Source organism: Mobula hypostoma, chromosome 24 (genome assembly GCF_963921235.1).
Source record: "Mobula hypostoma chromosome 24, sMobHyp1.1, whole genome shotgun sequence".
NCBI lineage: Eukaryota > Metazoa > Chordata > Chondrichthyes > Myliobatiformes > Myliobatidae > Mobula > Mobula hypostoma.
Window position 1 is genome coordinate 20,314,395 of NC_086120.1, and position 26,610 is coordinate 20,341,004.

The following is a 26,610-nucleotide window of genomic DNA, read 5'->3' on the forward strand; positions in this document are numbered from 1 at the left end:
CGTACTTATTTCTACTTTTACCGATGACATTATAGTCAATGTCGCACGTTGACCTGTGCTCCCCATCTTGATGAACGAAGAGTCTGACAAATCCCCAGGGATCTTCATAATCTTAAACAATATCCTGGCGTCAGGTTCCCTAAACTGATAACAGTTCTTCCCACCATCATCAAACGCCAATAACACCTCTTAGTTTTCTGACCGACTCACTACTATCGGTCTTCAATGAACCAAGATGTCCTCTGCCTGTGTACTGGAAGAACAAAGCCAAAGCCTTCATCCTATACAAGTTCCGTATTATGATCACTAATTCCTGGGTCTTCCCCAGAAACATCTCAGGCTTTTCTAGATTGTTTGCATCTTCACTGCGCATTTTATTATAGATTGCCTTTTCTCCTAAATGTGGCTTCCTGCTAAAATGTGGTCATACAGCAGCACTGCACTGAATAGTGCTGCCGCCTCAGAACTCCAGGGTTTGACTTAGAATTGGGCATACTGTGCTTAAATATTCCATATATCTTGTTGGAAAGCATCATTCTGGGTTGTGAAGGTTTTGTCATCATTATGAAACAGTTCAACATATATGATTACAGTGTGAAGTATATAAAGTTGAAAGAAATCAAATGCAGGCTTCATTACAATCTTTGAGGTTGATAGTTTTCATTTAGAAAACTGTTAAGTTATTCGAGCGCCTTTAATTCACAGTATTGTCTTTCACTATTTACAATCTGTAGGGCTCTTTAGGATAATTTTGCTTTCATTTGAAAAGTGGTGAAGGGTTTTTCCTCATTCTCTACACCACACTCCAGTCCAGTTGGTGGCAGTAATGCGCCTCTAAGTTGGACTGCCAACCGCCACTAAAAGTCAAAAGAACTCCAAAGATATCAGTTCAGTTCTGACCTTGAGCAGGAGAAGTTAGTGTACAGTTTGCATGTGCTTGTTGCGCTTGTGTGTGTTTCTGCCTATATTCCAGTTTCCCTTCACATGTTGATAGATTAACTGGTAACTGTAACCTATGTCTTACTATTGAGGTGGGAAAAAGATCATAGGAAATCAATTGCTATTCACATTAGTTATGGCTGCAGGGACATAGAGGGGACCAAGATTGAAAAGTTTGCATTGCTTTAGCTAACATAGATCTAATAAGTCAACCAGTCTTCTATTTTATAGTAAAAGATATTTTATAATAAGTATAATTTTGTCAAGCTCTTTTCTAAATTATCATGTACCTATCTCTTCAAGTGAGGTGCTTCCTGGATAACTGAACAAAGTAAAGAACTGGTCACAATTTGTCAGTATTCTTAGATATACAGGTACCAACAGTTAGGAGGATTGCAGATATTACACTACTCAAGATCAAAGAGGCAAGTACAATACAGTCCACCTACTACTGGTGGTGGGAAAACAACTGGTGGATTGGGAGCTTTTAACCTTTAATGAAATCCATTAAAGAGAGTAGAAATACATATACATTAAACAAGAAGGACAAATAAAGTGTATGCATTACATTCAGGGATTCTTCACAGATTCTCTATGTACTCAGCATGCTCATAATACATCAAAATGCTATGACATATTTACAAATATTACACTGCTCTCACTCCTAGTAAAACATAAAACTGATTTAACCTATTTATGAAATTTACAAATTTGCAAAGTGCAGATGTTCACACTCTCTGTGATCTTTGCAGTGGAGGTGGTATTACTTGTATTGAGCTTACAGTTTCACCAGATATTTTACCAGGATGTTCTATGTCTACATTAAAGAATATTGTCTTATTTGTTGAGAATATTACATGTTGACTCTTCTTGAACAATTGTGGGATTTATTTCAGATACATCTTTGATCTCGTGGTCTTCTTTGGTATTCACCTCTGAATTGTCAGTGAGGAGCAAATGATCTACGTGAACTTTTCTAAACTCTTACTAATCCTTGTAAGATAATTCTTAGAACAACCTATGACTACATTTTTTTCAATAACCCATCTTTTTATTTTTGGTAGCTGGAAGGTCATCATATAATTCCATCATGTAGATTGCACCATTGTAATAGTTACTTTGATTGATCTGCATTTCTTTCAGCTTTCTTTTCAAATTGGACTGAACAAGACTTAGTCACAACCCAAATTTTCACTGTTAGCATTCTTCAGGAATTTATCAGGCTCTGTCTGGAGTGTGTCAATTTCCCTCGGGATTAATAAAGTATATCTATCTATCTATCTATCTACAAGAAGCATGGGAGAGTATGGTTTAATGGTGATGTTTGATTGTCCTTTCTTTGCCTGTTTCTCCAATACCTCATTAACCATCATGTCTCTGTAATGTAAAGTTATCACTAATGTTGTCTTCAACCATGTACAGTGGCATGTTGTATGAAACAGATACCAAATGTTTTGCCATCCAGTAAGACATAAATTCAAAGCAACATACACAAAATGCTGGAGGAACTCAGTAGGTCAGGTCAGGCAGCATCCATGGAAACAGTCGATCTTTCAGGCCAAGACCCTTCTTCGGTGTCCTCCTGCATTTTGAGTTTGTTGCCTTGGATTTCCTGCATCTGCAGAATTTCTTGTGTGTGTGTATATATATATATGGCTCAAAGGGCCAGAAGTGCCTATTACATGCTGTATCTCAAATAAATAAACAAACAAACAAACAAACAAATTTAGTATTAATCTACTCTATCTTACTTCAGCATTATTGGTTTTCTTTTTCTTAGACCCCCTTTTGTATCTTCATTGAAAATTCTGAATATTGACTTAATTAATAATCCAAACTTACTCAACTTTAAAGATTACTATTATGTTAGATGAACCTTTCACCTGAAATTCCAGTGGTCTAATCTATTTCATCTTCCATTTCTTCTCTGACATTTCTTAACATCCTCATCAAAATAATTCTTAATGAAATGTATGGAGGGGTGAATGGGGTGTGTTGGGAGGGATAGCACCTCAGGTGAAGGGCCTTGTCATGTCTATTCTGGAGCGGTTCACTCAGCTTTGGGCCCCACCAAAAACTCAGCTCTCATCTATGGCTCCAAGTAGCCATTTGCATGTAACAGCGCCCACAATCCAGTACACCACTTCAACAGGTGAGATAAACCAGGTGAGGGTAACCAACAGGACACGTACCCCAGTGAGATAGGGACATGCCTGTCCTAGCATGTGAAGTCAGCACCAGTAGACTGGGTGGATACGATCAAGTGAGATCCAATGGCTAGGAAGGCAGATCCCTGAAGCTTCGTGGAGAGTGAAGGGCACGACAAGATACAGAAGTCATGGTCAGCGACTGAACAAGGAAAACCCCAGTTTGAGATCACTACTTGTACCACTGGCCCCAGACTTCAGAGGGCAAGAGTGGAATTGCCTCAATGCAATGGCTTTTCCACTTTAAAAGTTTTCCTGCACAGGTCTCCTGTTATTGTTGGATACAATGCACAACCAATCATATTTACGGAAGACATTTTTGGCATAGACTTTGTTTTAGCTTTGAGAATAGAATAGTAATTTATTTAATCTACTAAGTCTCTGATCTATAGTATAAAATTTATCAAAAGGAACAGAACACCATCAATATTCTCAGAAGTAATCACAGATAAATTTCAGAATTTGCCTTGAATTTCTAAATTTTTAGTTTGTCTTTTTATTCCATAAATTGGTAACAATTACTGACTGTAAAGCTAAATACAACATAGAATATTCGTACATCTAATATGATAAAATAATTATAGTCATACAACATTGAAAGAAGCCTTCAGCCCATTAAGTCTGTGTTATTAATCCAACACGAAGCTCAACTTATTTTTCCCGGATTTCATGAACTTCCAGTCTTGTTAGCTTCTGATTATCAACTCCCATCTGTAGGTTAGCATATCAGAAATATTTCAGCAATTAATTATGTCATATTAAATTATTATATCAAAACTTTTGTTTTTCTCCTGATGGATTTAATAAATAAAACATCATTCTCAGCTGTCTTCCCAGAATTGCACAACCCTCAACTACGCATAAGGATGGTGTTTGGATATTTTTTGTACAAAGGATAAATCACATGTGAATTGATTAAGATTTAACTCAAACTTTATTTAAAGAATCCCATAAAGTTATCTGCAAAAATCCCAGCATTCTGTGATTGCATATGGCAATGTAGCAGCATTATATGTAATTATAGTTTTCCATACTTCTTGCTATTTCTTCCATCTGTTAGAAGCCACATCTTCTTTTGTTTAATGATAGGTTTGCATGTAAAATGAGGCTAATGCAAAATAACTGTAGGTATAATTTTTGTGAATGTGAAGTGCATTCATAAGAAATAGAGAGGCCTCTATACTATTGATTACTTGGTAACATTTTCACAATTACTTTCCATCAATGAAGAGGTGATTTATAGTAACTTTTCATCTATTTGTCGACTTAAATAAATTGCTTCTTTTTGCCCAGAGGCATAAAGATCTTTTTTAAGCTTGACATTATGATGATGAAAATAGTTTAAACACTTCTTCAGATATCCAAATGTTTTGCTCTTCCTTTATTGTTTCAATTCGAATGTCAACCCGATTGCTAAAATAATGCTGGCCCTCTGCAGCAACTTGTTCATTGTCACCTGGAATATTTATAAGGATTACTTTATCACATATGGTCTTTTGGTTTAGAGTAAAATCTCTTGTGGGTATTGATTGTAAAGTAGTATTAGATTCCCTTGTCTACATTAAGTTGGGTCCTTAGCTCCTGTCATTTCAGTATACAAATCTTGAGATGTGTGCTAAAGATATTGCTTGTTGTACACCTGCCCATTCTTTCCATCACACTTTCACTCATATCTTCTGTTGTTCCAGCTTATTTAGCCTTTCTTTTACCTGAGTTTTTAGTGTATACTCTGATGGCCTAGGTTTACACTAGATCAGCTTGGCATTTGGCTTAGTACATGTGAGTTTACTGCCCTGTATTGTCTATGTATGATTCCTCGAATATACCCTCAAAATCTTCCATAAGCCTCTTTAAACATATCAAATATAATTTTACAGTAGTTTCTCGACCTTGGAAAAGTGGTCTGTTCCCATAATCAGCAAATATAATTGATGATTTTGCCTTTTAACCACTATGGAGGACTATACATGTCATTTGTCCTACTGTTTTCAGTCTTTCCAGAATACATTCTTAACTTCAATGTGCTTCTTGCTACTGACACCTTGTTGAGCTTGTAGCTAGCCAGATCTGTATGCAATCAGAAGCTGTGACAATATCCATAACAATGTTATGCTGTACATTAACTTCATATTGGCTGATTTTACCACCACTAGTATAGTGGGTGCAATTTAGGAGGTGTTTCTCACAATGCTCGTCCATCTATAAACTTGGCTTCTGTGGTTTTTACCTGGCAATTGTTTTCCTACTAGGGCACAATTTGACTATGGATTCCAATACCATATTTAACTCTGCATATTAAGGCCTTGTGCTCTTGTTTTCTGTAATTAAATAATCCTGCTGCTCTGACATTTGTATTGAGTGATATCTATTATAATGGTGAGAAGGTTTCCTTCCAGGACTTTTTTTTTGTCAGCCATGCTCACGTGACTCAGCCTCTTGCCATTATTCCTGCAATAGTCCATATACCATGCTTAGACTACTGTTCTATCAGAGAAAAACCCTTCACATTTTCACTGGATTAAGCTCTTAAATATTAAATTTACTGTGTTTAGTAACAGACTGGATTTGCTTATCAGTTAGTCTGTACACAAACTTATCTTGCAGTTTACAACTGGAACAGGCCAGATCTGAAATATCACAACAGATTTTTCACAATTCTACAACAGTAATTGTCTTACCTGATCTTAATTACTGAGTTCAACACATGAAGCTTTCTAGGATCTTTGATGGTGTTGAATTAAAATAGTTTTGTAACTTTGATGTTATTTCATTAAAGTCTACATCCTTTATACCAGTAAGAGTTCATAGTCATAGTCATAGTCATACTTTATTGATCCCGGGGGAAATTGGTTTTCATTACAGTTGCACCATAAATAATAAATAGTAATAAAACCATAAATAGTTAAATAGTAATATGGAAATTATGCCAGGAAATAAGTCCAGGACCAGCCTCAGGGTGTCTGACCTTCCAAAGGAAGAGTTGTAAAGTTTGATGGCCACAGGCAGGAATGACTTCCTATGACGCTCTGTGTTGCATCTCGGTGGAATGAGTCTCTGGCTGAATGTACTCCTGTGCCCACCCAGTACATTATGTAGTGGATGGGAGACATTGTCCAAGATGGCATGCAACTTGGACAGCATCCTCTTTTCAGACACCACCGTCAGAGAGTCCAGTTCCATCCCCACAACATCACTGGCCTTACGAATGAGTTTGTTGATTCTGTTGGTGTCTGCTACCCTCAGCCTGCTGCCCCAGCACACAACAGCAAACATAATAGCACCGGACACCACAGACTCCTAGAACATCCTCAGGCAGATGTTAAAGTACCTCAGTCTCCTCAGGAAATAGAGACGGCTCTGACCCTTCTTGTAGACAGCCTCAGTGTTCTTTGACCTGCCCAGTTTATTGTCAATTCGTATCCCCAGGTATCTGTAATCCTCCACCATGTCCACACTGACCCCCTGGATGGAAACAGGGGTCACCGGTACCTTAGCTCTCCTCAGGTCTACTACCAGCTCCTTAGTCTTTTTCACATTAAGCTGCAGATAATTCTGCTCACACCATGTGACGAAGTTTCCTACCGTAGCCCTGTATTAGAGTTACGCTAGTGTCTGCGCTTTTTCTATTGACTTCCTTGTGCTCGCATGTGGCCTTATTCTTGGAATCTACGTCTTTACCCTTTATTTCTACAATGATGTTTGCTCTACAATGAAACTCAATGCATTCAACATATGAAATGAAGAAATCCTGTTTTTTCTAACTAGCAAAATCACAATTATAGATGGTTTGAGACTGGATTGCCATTTTGTGCTGTTTTCTATTAGTAGAGTATACTTGACTTTTTATTAGGAGAACATTTTCACAAGATCACAAGACAAAGGAGCAGAAGTAGGCCATTCGGCCCATTGAGTCTGCTCCGCAGCTCCCCCATGAGCTAAACTACTCACCCATCTAGTTCCAATTTCCGGCTTTTTCCCCATATCCCTTGATACCCTGACTAATTAGATACCTGTCAATCTCCTCCTTAAACACCCTCAATGATTGGGCCTCCACAGCCATATGTGACAACGAATTCCACAAATCCACGACCCTCTGGCTAAAGAAATTTCTCCTCATCTCTGTTTTAACTGGGTACCCTCTAATTCTAAGACTATGGCCTCTTGTCCTGGACTCACCCACCAAGGGAAACAACCTTTCCACATCTACTGTGTCCAACCCTTTTAACATTCGAAATGTTTCTATGAGATCCCCTCTCATTCTTCTATACTCGAATGAATACAATCCAAGAGCCGACAGACGCTCCTCATATGTTAGCCCCTGCATTCCAGGAATCTTCCTCGTAAATCTTCTCTGAACTCTCTCCAACATCAGTATATCCTTTCTAAGATAGGGGGCCCAAAACTGCACACAGTATTCCAAATGAGGTGTCACTAATGCCCCATAGAGCCTCATCAACACCTCCTTACTCTTATACACTATTCCTCTTGAAATGAATGCCAACATAGCATTCGCTTTCCTTACCGCCAATCCAACTTGGTGGTTAACCTTTAGGGTATCCTGCATGAGGACCCCCAAGTCCCTTTGCACTTCCGATTTTTGAATTTTTTCCCCATCTAAATAATAATCTGCCTGAATATTTCTTCTTCCGAAATGTACAACCGTACATTTGTCAACGTTGTATCTCATCTGCCATTTCTTTGCCCACTCTCCTAAACTGACTAAGTCTCTCTGCAACCTTTCCGTTTCTTCAACATTTCCTGCTCCTCCACCTATCTTGGTGTCATCCGCAAACTTGGCCACAAAACCATTTAATCCATAATCTAAATCATCGATATACATCGTAAAAAGAAGTGGCCCCAACACCGACCCCTGCGGAACACCACTAGTAACCGGCAACCAGTCAGAATAGGATCCCTTTATTCCCACCCTTTGCTTTCTGCCTATCAGCCAATGCTCCACCCATTTCAGTATCTTTCCTATAATTCCATGGGCTCTCATCTTATTAAGCAGCCTCATATGCGGTACCTTATCGAAGGCCTTTTGAAAATCCAAATACACAACATCCACAGCCTCTCCCTTGTCAATCTTATTCGAGATTACCTCAAAAAATTCCAATAAATTTGTGCTATACTTTTCCATTGTCTTCCTTGGTTTAAAATTGGTGCCTAAGGCTTGCCAGGATTAACTGTGAATTTGCTAGACTTACTCAACCACGTAGGATGATATCTTCATTAATTTTGCCACTTCACACCCTTGTCTCCAGAGTACCATATGTACATTAAGTTCTCAACCTCATTGTCACTGGACTTCATTGTCCAGTGTATGGGATGTGACAAGCTCCAGGATTCTTCACTGATTCCCAGGTAAACAATACTATACATATATTTACTTATATGTTGTCTGTTCTAGTAATACATTTGTAAGATTTCATGGAGACAGTGTTACTGATACTCACATAGATTGTCTTCTTTTGCACATTGGTTGTTTGTAAGTCTTAGTCTGTTTATCTATAGCTTTTCATAAATTCTATTGTACTTCTTTTTTCCCTGTAAATGCCTATAAAAAAATAATCTCAAGATAGTATGTGGTAACAAACACTCAGTGGCAACTTTATTAGGTTCACCCGCTTGTTAATGCAAGTATCTAATCAGTCAATCATGTTACAGCAACTCAAAGCATGCAGACGTGGTCAAGGGGTTCAGTTGTTTTTCAGACCAGGGATCAGAATGGGGAAGAAATGTGATCTAAGTGACTTTGACTAAATGATTGTTGGTGTGGGCACATGGCTAAGGCATTGGACTAGCTACCTGAAGGTTGTGAGTTCGAGCCCCAGCCGAGGGAATGTGTTATGTCCTTGAGCAAGGCACTTAATCACACATTGCTCTGCGACGACACTGGTGCCAAGCTGTATGGGTCCTAATGCCCTTCCCTTGGACAACATTGGTGTCATGGAGAGGGGAGACTTCCAGCATGGGCAACTGCTGGTCTTCCATACAACCTTGCCCAGGCCTGCGCCCTGGAGAGTGAAGACTTACCAGGCACAGATCCATGGTCTCGCAAGACTAACGGATGCCTTTATTTATTTATGTTGGTGCCACATGGGGCGGTTTGAGTATTTTCAAAACTGCTGATCTCCTGGTATTTTCACACACAAGTCTCAGAAGAGCATTCCTGTACTCACATGTTGAAACTTAAAATGGATGGGCTACAGCAGCAGAAGACCACAAATATAACCTCATTGGCCTCTTTACTATGTGCGGGACGTACATAATAAAGTGGCCACTGAATGTATGTGTACTTTGATATTAAATTTATTTTGGACTCTGGTGCTTTAAAATGCTTATTTCAAAAAAGAAGTCTCTAAAGCATACAAGAGACCAAGGGCTGCTGGTGCTTTGTGCCTTTTCATTGGCTGCCCAAGTGCCAAATTTCTTCAGTGACATCCGTTTTTGTTGTAACTCCCAAAATATATGTGGGTGGGTAGAAGAGGGTAGGTGGGGTAAGATTTGGCCTGAAATGTTGACTGTTTATTCCTTTTGGATTCTGATGTTTTAATCCAAGATTCTTTCAGAAGTTGGAAAAAGACACAAAACATGCTGCTTCATGAGCATTTTATTAAGATTCACATTAAGATTGTGGATCTTAATTTTTGATTGGGGGTCATGTTGAGTGGGAGGGGATAGACTAGTCAAGTACCTTTGACATCCAGATACAGTGTAAGGCTCATTTAGTGTATGCTTCACTAGGAGAGTAAATATTGACTTGGAGCTCAGCATCCAAAAATGCACACACACAAGTGTTATCAACTTGTTATAATTCAATGGCTGGGTTTGGGTGACCCTGATTCTGGTGTAGGTCTGTCCTGCAGATTAACTCTACTAATGGCAAATCCGTTGGCCATGAAGTATAGCACCTCAGTGAAAAACCTGGTAGTGTCAACTGGAATCAGGCAAGGCTACGTCATAGAATATGAAGTGATAGACCAACACAGCACAGATACAGGCCCTTTGGCCTAACAGTCCATGCCATCCACAGTTCCCTCCCAGCTAGTCCCAATTTGCTGCATTCAGACCATATCCCTCCAAGCCTCACCACTCCACCTGCCTATATTTTCAGTCGACACACCAAATGCTGGAAGAACTCATCTATGGAGGAGAGTAAACAGTAGACTTTCAGGCCGAAACCTTTTATCAGAAGTGAAAAGGAAGAGGTCAGAAGCCAGGACAAGAAGGTGGTGGGGGGGAGGGGAGAATAAAAGAAGGTGATAGGTGTGGGTGGGTAGAAGAGGGTAGGTGGAGAAAGATTTGGCCTGAAATGTTGACTGTTTATTCCTTTTGGATTCTGATGTTTTAATCCAAGATTCTTTCAGAAGTTGGAAAAAGACACAAAACATGCTGCTTCATGAGCATTTTATTAAGTGTTATTAGAACAAAGAGAGAGTTGAAAATTAACAGTGATAGAGGTTTACTAGTTGAAGAGAGTGCGTGTCAAAAGATCTAAGGTGGCACTGTCTCATGGTGCAGCTTTTTAATACTCTATAGATAAAGAAAATGTCATTCAAATTCATAGATTTCACCAATGAGAAAGCTCTTATTCAAATATTGCATCACCAAGAGAAGATTCCAGAACTCTCCACAATTACACTAAAATAACCACTAGCGAACACATTGAATAACTGCAGATACATACTGTGGCCATTAGGAAGCTTAATAAACTGTTACACGTATATAAGATACAAGCAGACAATTAATTGTTAAACTGCAAAGAAAATAACAGTTAAACAGTCTAATCTTAAGAATTAAACAGTTGGGTCCAACATTACTCTCCATTGATGCTGCCTGACTTGCTGAGTTCCTGTAGCAATTTGTGTGTGTTGCTCAAGATGTCCAACATCTTTTTTTTAAAATCTTTTTGGTCACCTGTTATGTGAAAGATATGGTTAAACTGGAAAGAGTACAGAGGTTTACAAAGATGTTGCCAAGACTGCATGGCCTGAGTTTTCAGGAGTCGTTGGCAGGCGAGGTCTTTATTCTGTAGAATTTAGGAGCTTATACAAATGTTCACAATTATGGGAGGCACAGATAAGGTGATGATAGCAGTCTTTTTTCCTAAGGTAGGGGAGTCCAAAACTAGGGGGCATAGTTTTAGGGTGAGAGGAGAAAGTTTTTAAAGGACCCGAGGAGCAACTTTTTCACCCAGAGAAACAAGGTGGCAGGGGAAGTGACTGAGGCAGGTAAACTGCAATGCTGTTACTTCATCAAAGCCTTCAACAACAGGGCTTCAATAATCTATGCTACAATTTAATTATTAGGCCTTATTCAAAATGCTAATTATTTACCCAAGGTCGGGCTCACAGTTCAGCGGTTTCGCTCCCTTTTCTGCATAGTTAAATAAAGTGTTGCCTGCATATGAGACAATCTTCATATCAATGAAGAATTAGATGATTTCTTACAGCATTTAACATCCTTTTATAACACAGATGAATATAATTTAGACTGAGAATCTTCTCTACATTTAGAATCTCCATGCTTTTAAGTACAAATAGATCAAGCCCTGGAACAATCGTCAGATCAAGCAGCAGCAATTCTGCTTAAAGGTAATTGACTGAAACATGAACGACTTTTTACTGCACATATCCTCACAAATCATGGTGAGTATTTTTTGTATTATATTTTATTTCCAATTTCCAGATCTACAGTGCTTTACTTCTGTAACATTTCAAGTACCTGCTCTTTATTTCCAATCCATCCATGGTCACTTCCGTTTCCTCCTTCACCGCTACATTGACAATAAAGATTGACAAGTACTTCAATAAAGATACAAGGTACTCATTCAGCACTGCATCATGTCCCTATCCTCCACAAGAATATATATTTTAGCTCCACTTGGCCTCATCCCTTGACTACAAAATCGGATGCAAGATGAGTGAGGAAGTTGAATGACAAGGTCCACGACTGCCCGTCTGTATTTTTGTCCGAATACGAGTAATTCTGGAGAAACAGAATATAGTCTCTGTGACACTTGAGACCTTCCCTGAAAAGTGGCTGCTGCCAAGATTAAAGCTTGCAGTTAATGCTGGAGATACTACTAATTAACTAGTTACATTTCGTTTACCATCTTAATCATAAGATTTTATTAGATATGCTCAAACTTGAGATCTTTTGCAATTGGCAAAAGATAGTTCATGAACAATACTGAGAATGTGGCATCTTCCACATTTCCTCATGTGAGCCTTTCCATGCTTTGAATGTCTCTTTCTGTCTCAGGTGTTGGCTTGTACAGAATGCACCAACCACCACTCAGTGAATACTTCAAACAGAGAAACCAGGAGGTGACCTGATTGCACACAAGCTGCATTTGATACATACAAAAATGTATTTGTACCTTTTGTTGAGCTCATATATATTTATGTATCTCTATAACACGCTATAGTTACCATTAGAAGGCAACTAAAAATCAATTAGGAAGAAAGAGGATACAAAATGTTTTTTTCAGATATATAAAAAGTAAAAGAGAGGAAAGAGTGGATATTGGACTGCTGGAAAATGATGCTGGAGAGGTAGTGGTGGAGAGGGGGCAGAACAAAGAAATGACAGTCAAACTCAGTAAGTCTTTTGCATCAGTCTTCATTGTAGAAGACACCAGCAGCATGGCAGAAATTCGAGGGTAATGGGGCAGAAATGACTGTAGAAGGTGCTTGAGAAGCTGGAAGGTCTGTCACCTGGACGAGATGGACTACACCCTAGGGTTTTGAAAGGGATAGCTGAAGGGATTGTGGAGACATTAATAATGATCTTTTTAGGAATCACCAGATTTTAGAGTGGTTCTGAAGGACTGGAAAATTGCATATGTCACTCCAGGGAGACAAAAGACATAAAATTATAGGCCAGTTAGCCTAATTTCAGTGGTTGGGAAGATGTTAGAGTCTATTATTTAGAATGAGGTTTTGGGATACTCAGAGGCAAACAATAAAATGGGATGAAGTCAGCTTGGTTTCCTTAAGGGGGAAATCTTCCCTGATAAATCCATTGGAATTCTTTGAGGAAATAACAGGCAGGATGACAAAGGAGTCTCAGTGGATGTTGTTGGATTTTCTGAAAGCCTTTGACAAGGTGTCACACGAGGTTGCTTAACAAAATAGGAACTTATGCTATTATAGGAATGAGTATAGCATTGGCTGACTGGCAGGAGGCAAACTGTGGGTATAGAGAAGGCCTAAAGTAGTGTACCTAGTAGAGCTACTGCATCAAGGTACCAGAGAACCAGGTTCAGTTCTGACCTCAGGTGCTGTCTGTATGTTCTCCTTGTAATTGGATGGGTTTCCTCTCTGTGCTGTTTTTCTTCCACATCCCAAAGACATGCATGGCAGTCTGTTAATTGGCTATTACAAATTGCCTCTACATGTATGTAGTTGGAGTGGGGGTGGATTTGAAAGTCAATGTGCAGTGAATGAAAAATGTAAGATTAATATAAAATGGGTGCGGAATCAATGGTAGGGCCTGTTTCTGCATTTCCATCTATGAGTCTAAAAGAATAGAAATAAATGGGTCCTTCTGAGATTTGCAGTTTATAACGTGAGGTACAGAGAGAGTTAATTAGGCCCCACCTTTTCACAATAGTTATCAACAAATTGGCAGAGGGCAGCAAAGAAAAAAATGTTTCTAACTCTGCTGAAAAACTAAGTGGGAATGCAAGAAGTACAGAGAATGAAGAGACTTCAAAGGGATATAGGCAAACTGAATGAGTGGGTAATATCATGGCAGATGGTGGGGGGGGGGGGAGTGAAGATACAATGTGGAAAAATGAGGAAGTATTCACTTCCAGATAAGCATACACAGAAGTGCAGCAGATATGTAGGAAAGCAAATGGTCTGCTGGCCATTGTAGCTCTCATCTAAATACAGATGTATTATCATGATTACACAGGGTCTTGGTGAGACCAAAGTTGATTCTTAAAGGTTATACTGTAATAGAGAGGATGTTTCCCTACAGTAACGAGTCTGGAGTAAGAGACGGAGTCTCAGGACAGCACAAGCCATTTAAGAGTGAGGAGAAATTGTTGCACCCTGATCGCAGCAGCCTCTCTATCCTAGATAGATTTGGTGGGTTAGTCATTGTGTACCAAGACTAATAATTTTTGGATATGAAGTGACACCGTACAAGTAAGCAGTGTTGGAGATAGAAATAAACCATAATCTTTGTTGAGCGGTGGAGCAGATTAATGATCCGCTCCGGCTTCTTTCTCATGTTTTATAGTACTGTATTCGTGTAACGTCGATCTCATTGTTAGCTGCAGGCAAGACCTAGCTATGACCCGTCTTGAAGGGAGGGAGCAACTTTGTAACCCTGCTCCTGACTGACACTGCTCGATATCTGACTGCATTGCAGACACCACACCTGTCGCCTTCACGTGTCAGATAGACATACGTACGCATTGCGGACACCACACCTGTCGTTCTCACCTGTCAGGTAGACAGACGTACGCACGTGGGACGGTCGCCACTCTCGCCGCGGCAATTTGGCGCTGAAATCCAGTGTGTCGTCACCTGAGTGAAAGACGGTGGGGGAAGGGGAGGGGCGGGGCTTACAGCGCGGCAGTACCCAGAATCCTTCACGCGTCACTACGCGGCGGCCATTTGGACTTCAGCAGCGCGAGTTGGTCGTTTTGTTCCTGCGTCGATGGCGGAATTGGAGCCTACATCCCAAGAACCTGCGATCGCCAACATTGAGTTGGAAGAAAAGCAGGAGGAGAATACCCCAAGCGGTGGCGATGAAGATCAGAACCAGAGGTGCGTATTTGTGAGGAAAAAATTCGGTCTGAGAAGGCCGTGTGTCTATGGCAACGGTACAGGCTTCAACAAGGATGTAGGCCGCGGCCTTGGCGCCGAACAAAAGGGCGGCGCGGCGTTTACGATTTGGAGTCAACCCCGGTAATCCTTCAAACCGAGAGAAAAAGTCTGTTTCCTTCCTAAAGAGAATGGAATTGGAGCTAATAATTAAAGTCGTGCCAACGTAATTTAGTTTTGTAGATTTCTTTTATAGTTCAATTTTTTCGTATATTTTCATTTTCCACACTTATAATCGAGATACTTGAGGCTAATCTACACATGAAGCAATAAAACCTCGCTATTTATCTTCCTTGCGTGAAATAATTGTATTACAATTGTATTTTTTTTTGTCTTCCTGTCTGGTTCTCATCGTTCCAACTTAAACCATGCCGGTACCGTTCCACCACATGTTAATCCTCTCCTAGTCTTTGTGCGTTGAGCTTCGATTTTTTAATCGGTGCTATATTTTCTAAACCCGCTGGTACTGTAATCTCATTCCCAACCGCATGCTTCCCTTTAACCAGCTAAATGCCAGCACCGTATCTTTGCATTTCTCGACGGTGCCCCTAATTTCTCTTTGCACATCATCCCCGTTTACCTCTTTCTTGCTGAGACTTTCTCTTTCCCACTCATTACGTGCAGCATCCCACCCCAAGACTGGTACCATATCTCGCCTTGAGGCACTGACTATCTTTTCTATATCCTCCAAAAGAACTTAACTGCTTTCTTTATTTCTTGCCCGTTTCCCCTGAAACTCGCATATTTTTCATCACGCTGTTCATTTTTGTCACTTAATTGAAACCGAAATTGAATCCTGACGAAGGGTCTCGGCCTAAAACGTCGACTGCACCTCTTCCTAGAGATGCTGCCTGGCCTGCTGCGTTCACCAGCAACTTTTATGTGTGTTGCTTGAATTTCCAGCATCTGCAGAATTCCTGTTGTTTCCGATCATTTTTCTACTCACCCACCACCAATAAATCAGCTTTTCAGCCTAAAAGTGAATATTCTTTAAGGATATGCCATGATTTTTAATAAGTTATTGCTTTCTTTATAAAGATGTTTCAACTTTTCAGTATTAACGTAATGTGCCATGGGTAAATTTTGTTAAATCTTTGCAGAGGTATATGGGCGAAATGTATGAATGCAAAATAAATTATTATTGAAATTGATTTTCTTTTTCTACAGTGAAACAAATGAAGCTCCAGTTAAGAGTGATAAAAATGATAAGCTAAAGGAAAAAAGCAGCAAGCGTGGAGGAAACCGTTTTGAGCCGTATTCAACAAACCGAAATGCAAGATTCCGGGTTTTTGTGAGCAATATCCCATTTGAAATGAAATGGCAGACACTTAAAGATTTAATGAGAGAGAAAGGTAAAGTCAGGTGTAATGTGTACTCATTGGAAATTAAAATTAGTTTTTGTTGTTTCATTGATCAGTATTACATGTACTAACTAAATTCGCTCTTTTTTTTAAACTTCAATCCTTGATGCTGAGTATGGATCATCTTGAAGAATAACTCTTTTGTACAGAGGAAATGTTTGTTGAACTTTAACTAAATGTCTCTACAGTATTTCTGAGTGATACTAGTGAATCAAAATTTAGCAGAATATTGATGATAAATAATTTGGCATCAAGGGCAGGTGACTTCATCCTTTTAAGTCTCTTTTACCATTCCACAAAATCATCACAGATCATATTGTAAATTCATTTTATGAGGTGGGAGAAATGCAATTTTTGTAGCTTTTTTTGTCTTATTATTGAAAGTTTAGGTGTGTGGACATGTGAACTGTCCAAACATAACTTTTTTTTTCTACCATGGACCCACATTGGTAGGCCAAATGTAGGATGTGTTCTCTTTTTTCCTTCCTGCGTGTACCTGTCAGTTTCGTTTGGGGGAGGCAAGGTTATTCAGGTGGAAAACAAATGTTACTTTATTTAATCTTCCCTTGCCCATGCCAGTTCATTTTGTTGCCGATAAGTAATTTGTATTTGATAAACAATTTGTGCCAGTCAATTAAATTACATGCATATTTTGCACTTGTCTTCTGCCAACTGGGAGGAAATCAATCATGAGACTGGTCGATAGTATTTAGATATGAGTGATTGTGAAATTGGTAAATGAAAATTGGCACCATAATATTTAGGACTAAATTATCTGATGTTTCCTTCATCAGTGACTTTCTAGGTATTCTCCAATGCTTCTAACTAGCTGATTTTCTTAGAATGTGTGCAAACTATTTCTGTTCTTCTGTGTGAATATAACTTTAATTTGAGAGAATTAGTTGAGATTGTGAGGAACCATGGGTATGAACCCTCATCCCACTTGCAATTCTTTGCTGGAAATATTCAAACCTGGACAATACTCAAATTGATGTTCTTCTGATTGCTGTTTTTCTATTGTACAAATATTGGAAATGTAACAATATGGATAAAGTTGAAATTAGCATGTCAATCTTTGTGGGCAGGATGGACTTAAACATTTTAGAGGTGTTCCTGTTTTTTCAAACCCCCTTATTTTTTTTCTGTTTTAAAATATCAGCTAATTGTAGTAAAGGTGGCACCCCTGAAATAATAGCTTGACCTTTCTTAACTACAGGTGCCAGATTTCCTGTGTTAAGAGGGGTTGATGTCTTCGTTGCATTCAATAACCACTAATGTTCAGTAGTATAGTATTTTAAAATAGATGGCTCTGATCTTGATACTGCTGTTCATTGAAAGAGACATGACGATATAAGGCTATGAATAGATATCAGTTAAATCAGCACTAAATGTAACTTAGTACTAGAATTTGTTTTTTTTTAACTACTTGTGTATATTGCAGCAAGTTTGCATTTAACAATTTTTCAAGCACTCCATAATTCTATTGGTTAGGAATGGCTTTTTAAAAGAGCATCCCCTGAACTTTAGTTGGGTAATAGTGTAGTTGAGAGAGATTCCTAATTTAAAAAGTTATGTTCTTTACAAATTACACAAGTCTTTGTACTTTCACAGGCATGTGCATTGTACTTTTTAGAATCTTTTTGCTTGTTTAACCAATAGAGGTTGGAGTACCTGTGCTGGATAGAACCACTTTAATTCTATGATAATTACATTGAATTGATCAGGAAATTTGATCCTGAAAGTGCAAACTCTATATCAAGGCTGCATTACAAAATTGTTGAGAATACCTTGCTTTAAAGAAATCACATCCTGTATCTGTGAGAATCTTGCGTGTTGATTGTCTTATCCTATAAGATCGTATTTCTCAATCCCCATTAACAGCTAAACCAGATTTCCTGAATCAGTGGTTGCAATGTGCATATTACTGTGATTTTATTTATTGTTAAAAGTATCATTGCTTTAAGAATAATTTGTGGGTGCACTTAATTACATGATTGTTTTGCACATTTGGAGTTTTGTTAACTTGTAACTTTTCTGAAACAGTAGCAATGCTGAAGAAAATATTTTGTCATTTTGCAATTTAGTTGAAGGTCAGTGAGGAAATGCCATCATTTCGTAAGTTCACAAATTTGGTAAGGAGTTGGTGTTATATACAAAGTGATGCATTGAATGTCTGAAGATTGGTAACTTGAACAGCCTGACACAATGGATATTGCCTTAACATTTGGAACTCTGGAGTAAAGTTGAACACAGTTTTGAACATATGTCCTTAAGTTGAGGAAAGTGTTTTGACCATTGAAATACATATAGCTCATTAAAATGAGTTATCACTACAGCAAGAAGTCTTAACTAGATGAAAGTGTTGCTGCATCCATGGAAGAGACAGAAGTGCTACTTTGTCTCATTTACCACAACCACAGTTCCTTCCTACTGCCCCATCAGTCCTATGAATATCTGATCATTTGCTTTAGAGTTGGACAGTGCAAGCTTACTAAATTGTGGGCAGATGTTCCATTTACTTGATTATATGCTTTCTGCTGTTTGGAGTAAATATTTTGAACAAAATGTTTAACATTATCACCTCATTTTTGGTATATTAACGAAATTCTATAATTCTTCCAATAACCATCTGATTCACTTGACTCTGGAAAGCCATTCTTGACTTTTCCGTGAAATTGACATTCAATTGTGTGTTCAGCAACTGCGTGAAAAAGGATTATTGGTCATTCAGAACAGAAGTGCGAACAGTCCACCTGGTGCATGCTGCTGCTGAATAGGACTACTTGATGTTACCAGTATTTAGTAGTCTGACAGGAAAGAAGCATCAGCAGACTTTGTTTTACATGTGAAATCACAAAGTGTCAATTTTAGGTTTGTGTAGACTCCTGCCTTTCTTGATGTAGTGATGGCTTCAAGCGGTAAGACTCAAAAGTTGGTGGCCTAAAATTGGTGTAATACTGGGAATGTGCCCATTCAGTTTCACATGTCTTTGGTATTGTAGATTACTGATGATGTCTAAATGATTTAGATAGTAGAATGATGGGATTATTGTGGTACAGGTGTGTAGGGAACCAATCTCTGTATTCAGCCTAAATGTAGTCTTTGTACTGCACTAAGCCAAGTTAAGAACAGTTGAGACTCACTGCCTAGTGCAGGAGAGTTATTGGAGTACAGGCAATTCTTTTTAAAAGCAAGTTTGACTCTACACATTTTTTAATTTGGGAAATATTTAAATTTATTAATAGCATTACGATGCAGGGTGGATTTACAGTTTAATTCCCTGCTTCAACATGTTGCCGTGATTACAGTAATTGTAGATTTTTTTTCAAACAGAAGGTAACATTGAAGGAAATCTCATGGAATTGATTGCTGCTTAGTCTCCAGTAAAATCTAACACAATTTATGTACTAAACTCATGAGAATATATGATAGTTATTTGTTCTAGCTCCTACCCTTTTTTCCTCTTCATCCCTTTCCCAGTCCCGTTAATATTAACAAAACATAAACATGGGATGTATACTGAGTTCAGTGTAAGTGTTAATATCCCTGCAGTACTGTCCTAATTGCTGAGTGCATACATCTAGGAAACAGTATTCTCAGGTTTTATATGTATAAAGTAACCTATTGAAAATTGATCATTGCAAAATTAAAATTTTGTAAAGAATTCTCATCTTGTATGAACAGAAAGACAGTACAAATTGATTGCAGCAATATTTGTTTTCTCTTACTGGTCCTTCGTTCTATTCAGGAGAGCTTGGCTTCCTTTATTTTTGTCAGAATAATAATGATTTAAAATTAAATTGTGAAGGTATATTTTGATATCCTATGAAGCTAAGAAATATACCATTCAAAGTCTGAGGGTTGGAGTAGAGGTAAAGGAAAGGACCTTGATGGCAGCAAACATTTTGAAACCTCAGCTTGCTATTAACAGGGACTGTCTGTGCTAAAAGTTGTCTTGACTGATGGCTTAGTGTTTTGTACGTGTAAATGGATACTAGTCATGTAGCAGGTGGGAACTCTTGAGATCAGATCTAATTAGGTTTTTTTAAAAAAAAAAGAACTTGGTCATATAACGGATTGATTCTATCACAGTTGATTAAAAGTCATGAAGGTGATAATGGAAGCAGACTCTGCTGCTATTGGTGGTTGCTGGTGGGGATGTCACAATATATAATGCAATCGTTTGTTTATTAATATTATAAATCTCAATTTGTTGAATGTTTATGGCTTTCATGTTTGATTTTTGATCATTTTGTTTGATATTTAATTGGTTGTGGATTAGGGAGAGAGGAAGATGTGTATTTTGCATATTATAACGTGACATCCTTATTGGCTGGGCACACTTGAGAAGAGTTCCAGTTTGGGAAGTATGTGTTTAGAACACTGGGCAGACGTAAAAGGGCTTGTTGTATGTAATATTGTTAGTAACTGGTAACAATGATATTAAGGGTTGTAGTTTAATATGACCATTCTAGATTGGGTTAGACTTGGGATCACTGCACACCTGTACATAGCATAGTAAGAAGGTTTAGGAATATGGAATGATATTCTGGGCTTTTAGAGGGCTCAGGTTACTACATAACGTTGTCAATGTTTTTGCTGAATTCCAATTGTTTTCTTGGCTTTTCTCCTTCCGTGTATGTTTCGTCTGGGATCTGGTTTGTAGTTGGTGAGGTTACTTACGTGGAACTCTTTATGGATGCGGATGGAAAGTCGAGGGTAAGTGATAAAGAATGAGTTCTTCTGTGGTTTCATTGCAAATGTAAAATGCACAGGATATGGAATACTGGAAGTGGGCTTTGTTAGACTTTGAATTTTGAAGCTTAGAAATGTGGATGTGGCTAGGTGGGGGTGGGGGGAGAGAAGAGGATGTGAATGTAAAGCTATTGACTATAGCAGGCATATTTGGTGCTATTTTGTCAAAGTTGAACTAATTAGTGCATTTTAATATTTTGGTTGTCTTTGATAGTCTCCATGTTTTTCAAAAGTACTTGAAAATGTGGTACAGTATGTTAAGTAGTTAGAAAGGTTTATGCAATGGATTTATTATTTTCCCCTCACCAACATTACATTTGCTCCTATGCCTTCTGAACGCAGTGATAAGTAGACAATCATTTTGCTACAGCTGGCACCAGTTTGGTGCCTGCCAAAATTGTATATGTGTACGCCTTGACAGTAAGTCATTTGATTGGAAAGCCTCGTAGTGAAGTCTGAAACATCCATTGTATCATATCTGCACTTTTCAACTGGAATTGTTGTAGTTGTCAGAGGTGATTGATTTTTTCCCCCCTAACTTTTTTGACATTGTCCCCTCTAGTTAGTTCAACACTGATCAGAATCTGGACCTTTATGCTTGTATGGCTAAGCATTGTGCTATATTTGCCTTTTGCCCACCACAAAATGTGGTTTATGAACCTTAAGGGTTTATAAGATGACCCCTGTGCATTATGTAAAGTGAATGGATTATCCATAATGTTGTTTGCCCCCTGAATCATTGTAGCCTTGATTTGGCACTTTGTATTTAGTGTGGGAAGATTGAAGGATGTTCACTTTGTCAAATAATGTCAAAAAGAAACATTACCAAATATATCTGCTATACAGCTTAAACAAGCAACTGTTGAGGGATGTCAGGTATTTTTGTCTTTCCTGATGTTATGCTAACCAGGGCTGTAATCGTCAAAACGGGGAATATTTTGGTTCTGATCCTTAATGGTGTTAAGCATAGAGTGGGATGTTGAATAAGTTGTCAATGGAAATGTGAAAGTGGATGGATTTTAGACACATGGTGGAAGTGATAGTTTGATGTAAGGTTTATGAAAATCATGTTTATTTGGTTAATGCTGTAGAGCTGCCACTATCCACAATATGAAGTCCAGCTTGGAATAATTTTAAAAGTATCTTACTTTGAGAGTTAAATCAGGAATTTTTCTGTATAGTCCCCATTTTGAAATAACTGGGTTTAGATGGGAAAATGATGACATTTCAATCAGAACTTTTAATATATACACCAGTATGTTTTGCTCTGAATTTACCCATGGGTCCTAATAAGTTGAAGGCTGGAAATGTTTAAAAGAGCCTGGCAAAATACCATGAGTTATTTTTGGAGAGATCATTTAGTGTCTCACTTTCTGAGCTGTGTGCAAATTTATTAACATACAACCTGCTCCCAGGTCTCTTAAATCAGCCATTGGGTGCTCTAAAGAGTGGCCTGTGGCGGTTGTTTTACAAAATTTGCTTCCGGCTCTGAGTGGTGATGTCCAGCTTGTGCTTGGTATGTCCCACCTGTTATGCCCATCGTTGGGTATTTGGTGGGATTGTATTGGTTCTCTGGAACCTCTGTTCCTTGTGCATTGTTACTAGCTCATGATCTTCCTTTTGCATTACATGATGCAAGAACAAATTTTAGAGGGTACACAGCAGAGGACCAATATTTAGTCAAATGGTGATGAAGTTACTCCCCCTGTATTGTCAATATAGGTTATTTCAATTTTTGTATGGATCTCAATATTCTTTATTTAATTTTTACATTTTTTCCTTCTTTACATGCTATCAACTGTGACCAAAGGGATGTGGGTAAGTTTCCCTTCAGTCTTAGTTCTCTTTCCTAATACGAGATGTTTAAACTAAGTTTGATCCATACATATGTTGTGTAAGAATGGTGCTGGGAGATGGAATGGGTATTAATCGTTGCCATGTTTCTGTGGTGAGACGAGAGTGTTCCTGTGGTTTCTGTGTTTACTGGCTGAATTGCATGTTTGTAGATTTTGAATATAGATGTGTGAGTTAGGTTGTGAAACTCCCTGCATATTATCCATTGCTAGATGTGAATAGGGATTTGAAATGTATGAAAGGAACAGGTGCATGGAAATGTAAGCTTAAGTTAAGCCCTAACTGGGTTGGTGGATGAATTTTGAGAAGTACAAAACTGATTGGGAAGGTGGCAAAGAGATTCGAGATGATGGAATCTGGACAAAGTAAACAGTTGAAAGAACTGTGGGTCAAACAGCATGCTGTATACTAGAAAGCAAGTATATTGAATTGAGGCAGGGAATGAGAAAAGAGCCTGGTAGGTGGATACATGTTTGGGGGGGGGGGTGGAATCGTTAAAAGAGACTGGTGACAGGTCGGGCTGGATTGGGGGGGTATTCAGGCCATGTGTGGGTGAGGTGAGTGAACCAAGGCTATACCAGTGTTAAACCACAGGTAGATAAGAATGTGGGTCTTGGGCAGACGCAAGTAACGATGTGGGTGAGGTAATGGGTCTTTGTGGGGGGGGGGGTTGAACCAAAGGAAGGAGAATCCGGGGTTCCCACATCATCCTTCTGAACTCCCAGTTACAGAGCCAGAGCTATCAAATGCTCTTCGAATGTTAACTTGTACCCTTGTGTTCTTTACCACTGCCATCAGTCCACCCAGGTTCCCACTTCTTGTTCACTTTTTCTCTTTCCACCTATCCCTGCTCTGTGTTAAACTGTGATCTTTCTCCCTTGATCTGGTTCCCATTGTCATCTACTGACCCCCATCTCGCCTTTCTTCATTTCTACACTGACTGTCATCCCTCAACAGCCTCAATTCCTAAATCTGGGTACAGTCTGAAATGCAGACCATCCCTTTGCCTCAGCAGATGCTGCTTGACATACTGAGTTTATAATTGTTTTATAACTTTTTGGACAGGCTGCTGCATAGTAATTAACATATTTACAAGCAGTGATGGAAAGGTTAACTACATGTATAGTTCCAAGCCAAAGTATTGTCTGGAAGGATTTGTGTAATGTGCACTTCTTTTTCAGTGTTGTGGAGTTCAAAAGTGAAGAAAACATGAAGAAGGCTGTCGAGGTAATGGACAAGCAGAGTTTTAGTGGAAGACCTCTTAAAGTGAAAGAGGTAAGTGATTTAATTTTGAAGCAGATTTAAATGGAGATGGGCTGTATCATTGTTGGGACAATTGACCTTGGAAAAAGATGGGTCTAAAAGACTGATATTACAATTGCATCATTGCTGCTCCCACATTAGTTATGAAGTGTATTTTAATTTATTGTCTCATTTTGTTCCGTTCTACCTACAATGAACCATTCTATGGTACTTTTAACACACAGCTTAGCCTGTGAGTAAACCTCTTTTGTGCTGTCAAAATAGGGCCCCAGAAATACCTATTTATTTGGCTGCATTATTAAGATTCAAGATTGTTTAATGTCCATTCCAGTATACAGGGGTAAAGGAGACCTGATGCAGCTCAATAAAGTACCATAAGATAAAGAATACAATGAATATAGATACATAAATGCTTTATATAAACAGATTCATTGTATGTGCAGTTGCAAGAAAAAGTTTGTGAACCCTTTGCAATTACCTGGTTTTCTGCATTAATTATTAAATGTAGTCTGATCTTAATCTAGGTCACAAAAATAGACACACAATCTGCCTAAACTAATAACGGACAATTGTTTTTTTCAAGTCTTTATTGAACACATTGCTTACTCATTCACAGTCCAGATTGGAAAAAGTATGTGCACCCTTGTATTTAATAACTGGTAGAAACTCCTTTAGCAACAATAACCACACTAAATGTTCCTTGCTGCTGCTGATCAGACTTGTACAATGGTGAGGAGGAATTTTAGACTGACTCCATTCAAATAGTTTCATTTAGGGTCTGGATTCTGACTTGGGCCATTCCAAAACACAATTATTTTTCTTTTTAAACTATTGTGTTGATTTACTCTTGTGTTTCAGATTATTGTCTTGTTGCATCGTCCAACTTCTATTAAGCTTCAGATGACAGACTGCTACACCGATAGTCTCCTGTAAAATGTCTTGATACAATTTTGAATTCATTGTTCCCTCAACGATTGCAAGCTGTCTGAAGCAGCAAAGCAGCCCCAAATCATGATGTTCCTTCCACCTCGCTTCACAATTGGGATAAGGTTTTGGTGTTGGTGTGCAGTGCCCTTCTTCCTCCAAACATAGTGGTGTGCATTTCTGCCAAAGTTCAACTTCTGTCTCATCTGTCCACAGAACGTTGTCCCAGAAACATCGTGGAGCATCCAGGTGGTCTTTTGCAAACTTGAGACGTGCAGCAAAAATGTTTATTTTTTTGGAGAACACTGGTTTCCTCCGTGGTGTCCTTCCATGAACATCATTCAGTGTTTTTCCTATAGTGGACACATGAACAGAGTTCGGCAAGTTCTAGAGATTTCTGCAGGTCTTTTGCTGTTATCCCTGGGTTCTTTTTCGCCTCCTTTAACATTGCATGTTGTGCTCTTGGTGTGATCTTTGCAGGATGCCTGCTCCTAGGGAGAATAGCGACAGTATTGAATTTCTTCTGTTTGAGACATTTTCTCTTACTGTGGACTGTATATTCAGGTCTTTAGGCATGCTTTTGTAGCCTTTACCAGCTTCATGCATCTCTACAATTCTTCGAAGGTCCTCTGAAAGTGGTTTTGATTGAGGCATGGTGCACATAAACAGATCTTTCTTGAGAAGAGCAGGCTCTGTCAGTAACCTAATTTTGTGTAACCTGTCTTTTTTTAATAGGGCAGGATACCTCCAATCTCATCTCATTGATGGAGTACCTGACTCCACATAGCTTTTGTAGAGGGCATTACCCCAGAGGTTCACATTTTTTTTTTGAACCTAGGCTGTGATAGTTTAAATGGTGAACTCAGCATTGATGAGAAGTAGTGCAATTGTTTGTGTTATTAGTTCAGGCAGATTGTTTGTCTGTTTTTGCGATTAGACCACAATTTGAGTATTTAATGCAGAAAGCAGGGTAATTACAAAGAGTTCACGAGCTTTGTTGCAACTGTAAATAGAGTGACAGGTATGTTGCTTTATATCAAGTATACTGGAGTGTCTGTCCATAAGGTGTGTCTGACAGGTATAAGTAGTGGTGGTGGGGGGTGTTGTTGGGTGGCTTAGTAGGTGGAGGAGCAAATCATAAACACAACAGATTCTGTAGAAATCGTCATGATATTGCTGGACTTTATTTTGTTCCTTTCTGTCCTTGATGGCTGGTGATGCGGTGAATGATTTTGACTACCTTTTGTAGAGCCTTCCTGTCTGCTGTAGTACAACTTCTGTAGTACTCAGTGATGCAGCATGTTATGATGCACTATTGCAAATTTGTAGAAGGATGTGAGTATTGGTGTATTAGGTCCAGCTCTCCAGCCTCAGAAACTAGAGGCATTGGTGAGCTTTCTTGATGGTGTAGGATGTGTTCTGGAGCCATGTGAAGTTTCTGCTGTTGTGCCGCCAACGTAG

General features: G+C 38.8%; 1 protein-coding gene and 1 long non-coding RNA gene across 4 annotated transcripts in view; one reads left to right on the forward strand and one right to left on the reverse strand.

The window, feature by feature from the left end:
• Window positions 1–1,516: 1,516 nt before the first annotated feature.
• On the reverse strand, window positions 1,517–14,725 carry LOC134337278 (uncharacterized). The gene is made up of 4 exons (XR_010015958.1): window positions 14,609–14,725; window positions 11,874–12,137; window positions 8,603–8,703; window positions 1,517–3,857 (listed from the first exon to the last, which is right to left on the reverse strand). It is a non-coding gene; the product is annotated as an uncharacterized LOC134337278 (long non-coding RNA).
• Window positions 14,726–14,753: 28 nt separating this feature from the next.
• Window positions 14,754–26,610, forward strand: part of LOC134337275 (myelin expression factor 2-like) — a 29,950-nt gene continuing 18,093 nt past the window's right edge. For 2 of the 3 annotated variants that reach the window (XM_063032140.1, XM_063032141.1), the window contains exon 1: window positions 24,049–24,237. In XM_063032140.1, coding sequence (XP_062888210.1) covers window positions 24,064–24,237 — 174 coding nt within the window. In that variant the 5' untranslated portion in view covers window positions 24,049–24,063. Of the gene's footprint in view, window positions 14,936–16,159; window positions 16,345–21,019; window positions 21,073–22,918; window positions 22,927–24,048; window positions 24,238–26,610 lie in introns of those variants that run through there. The other variant, XM_063032143.1, reaches the window with a different exon arrangement.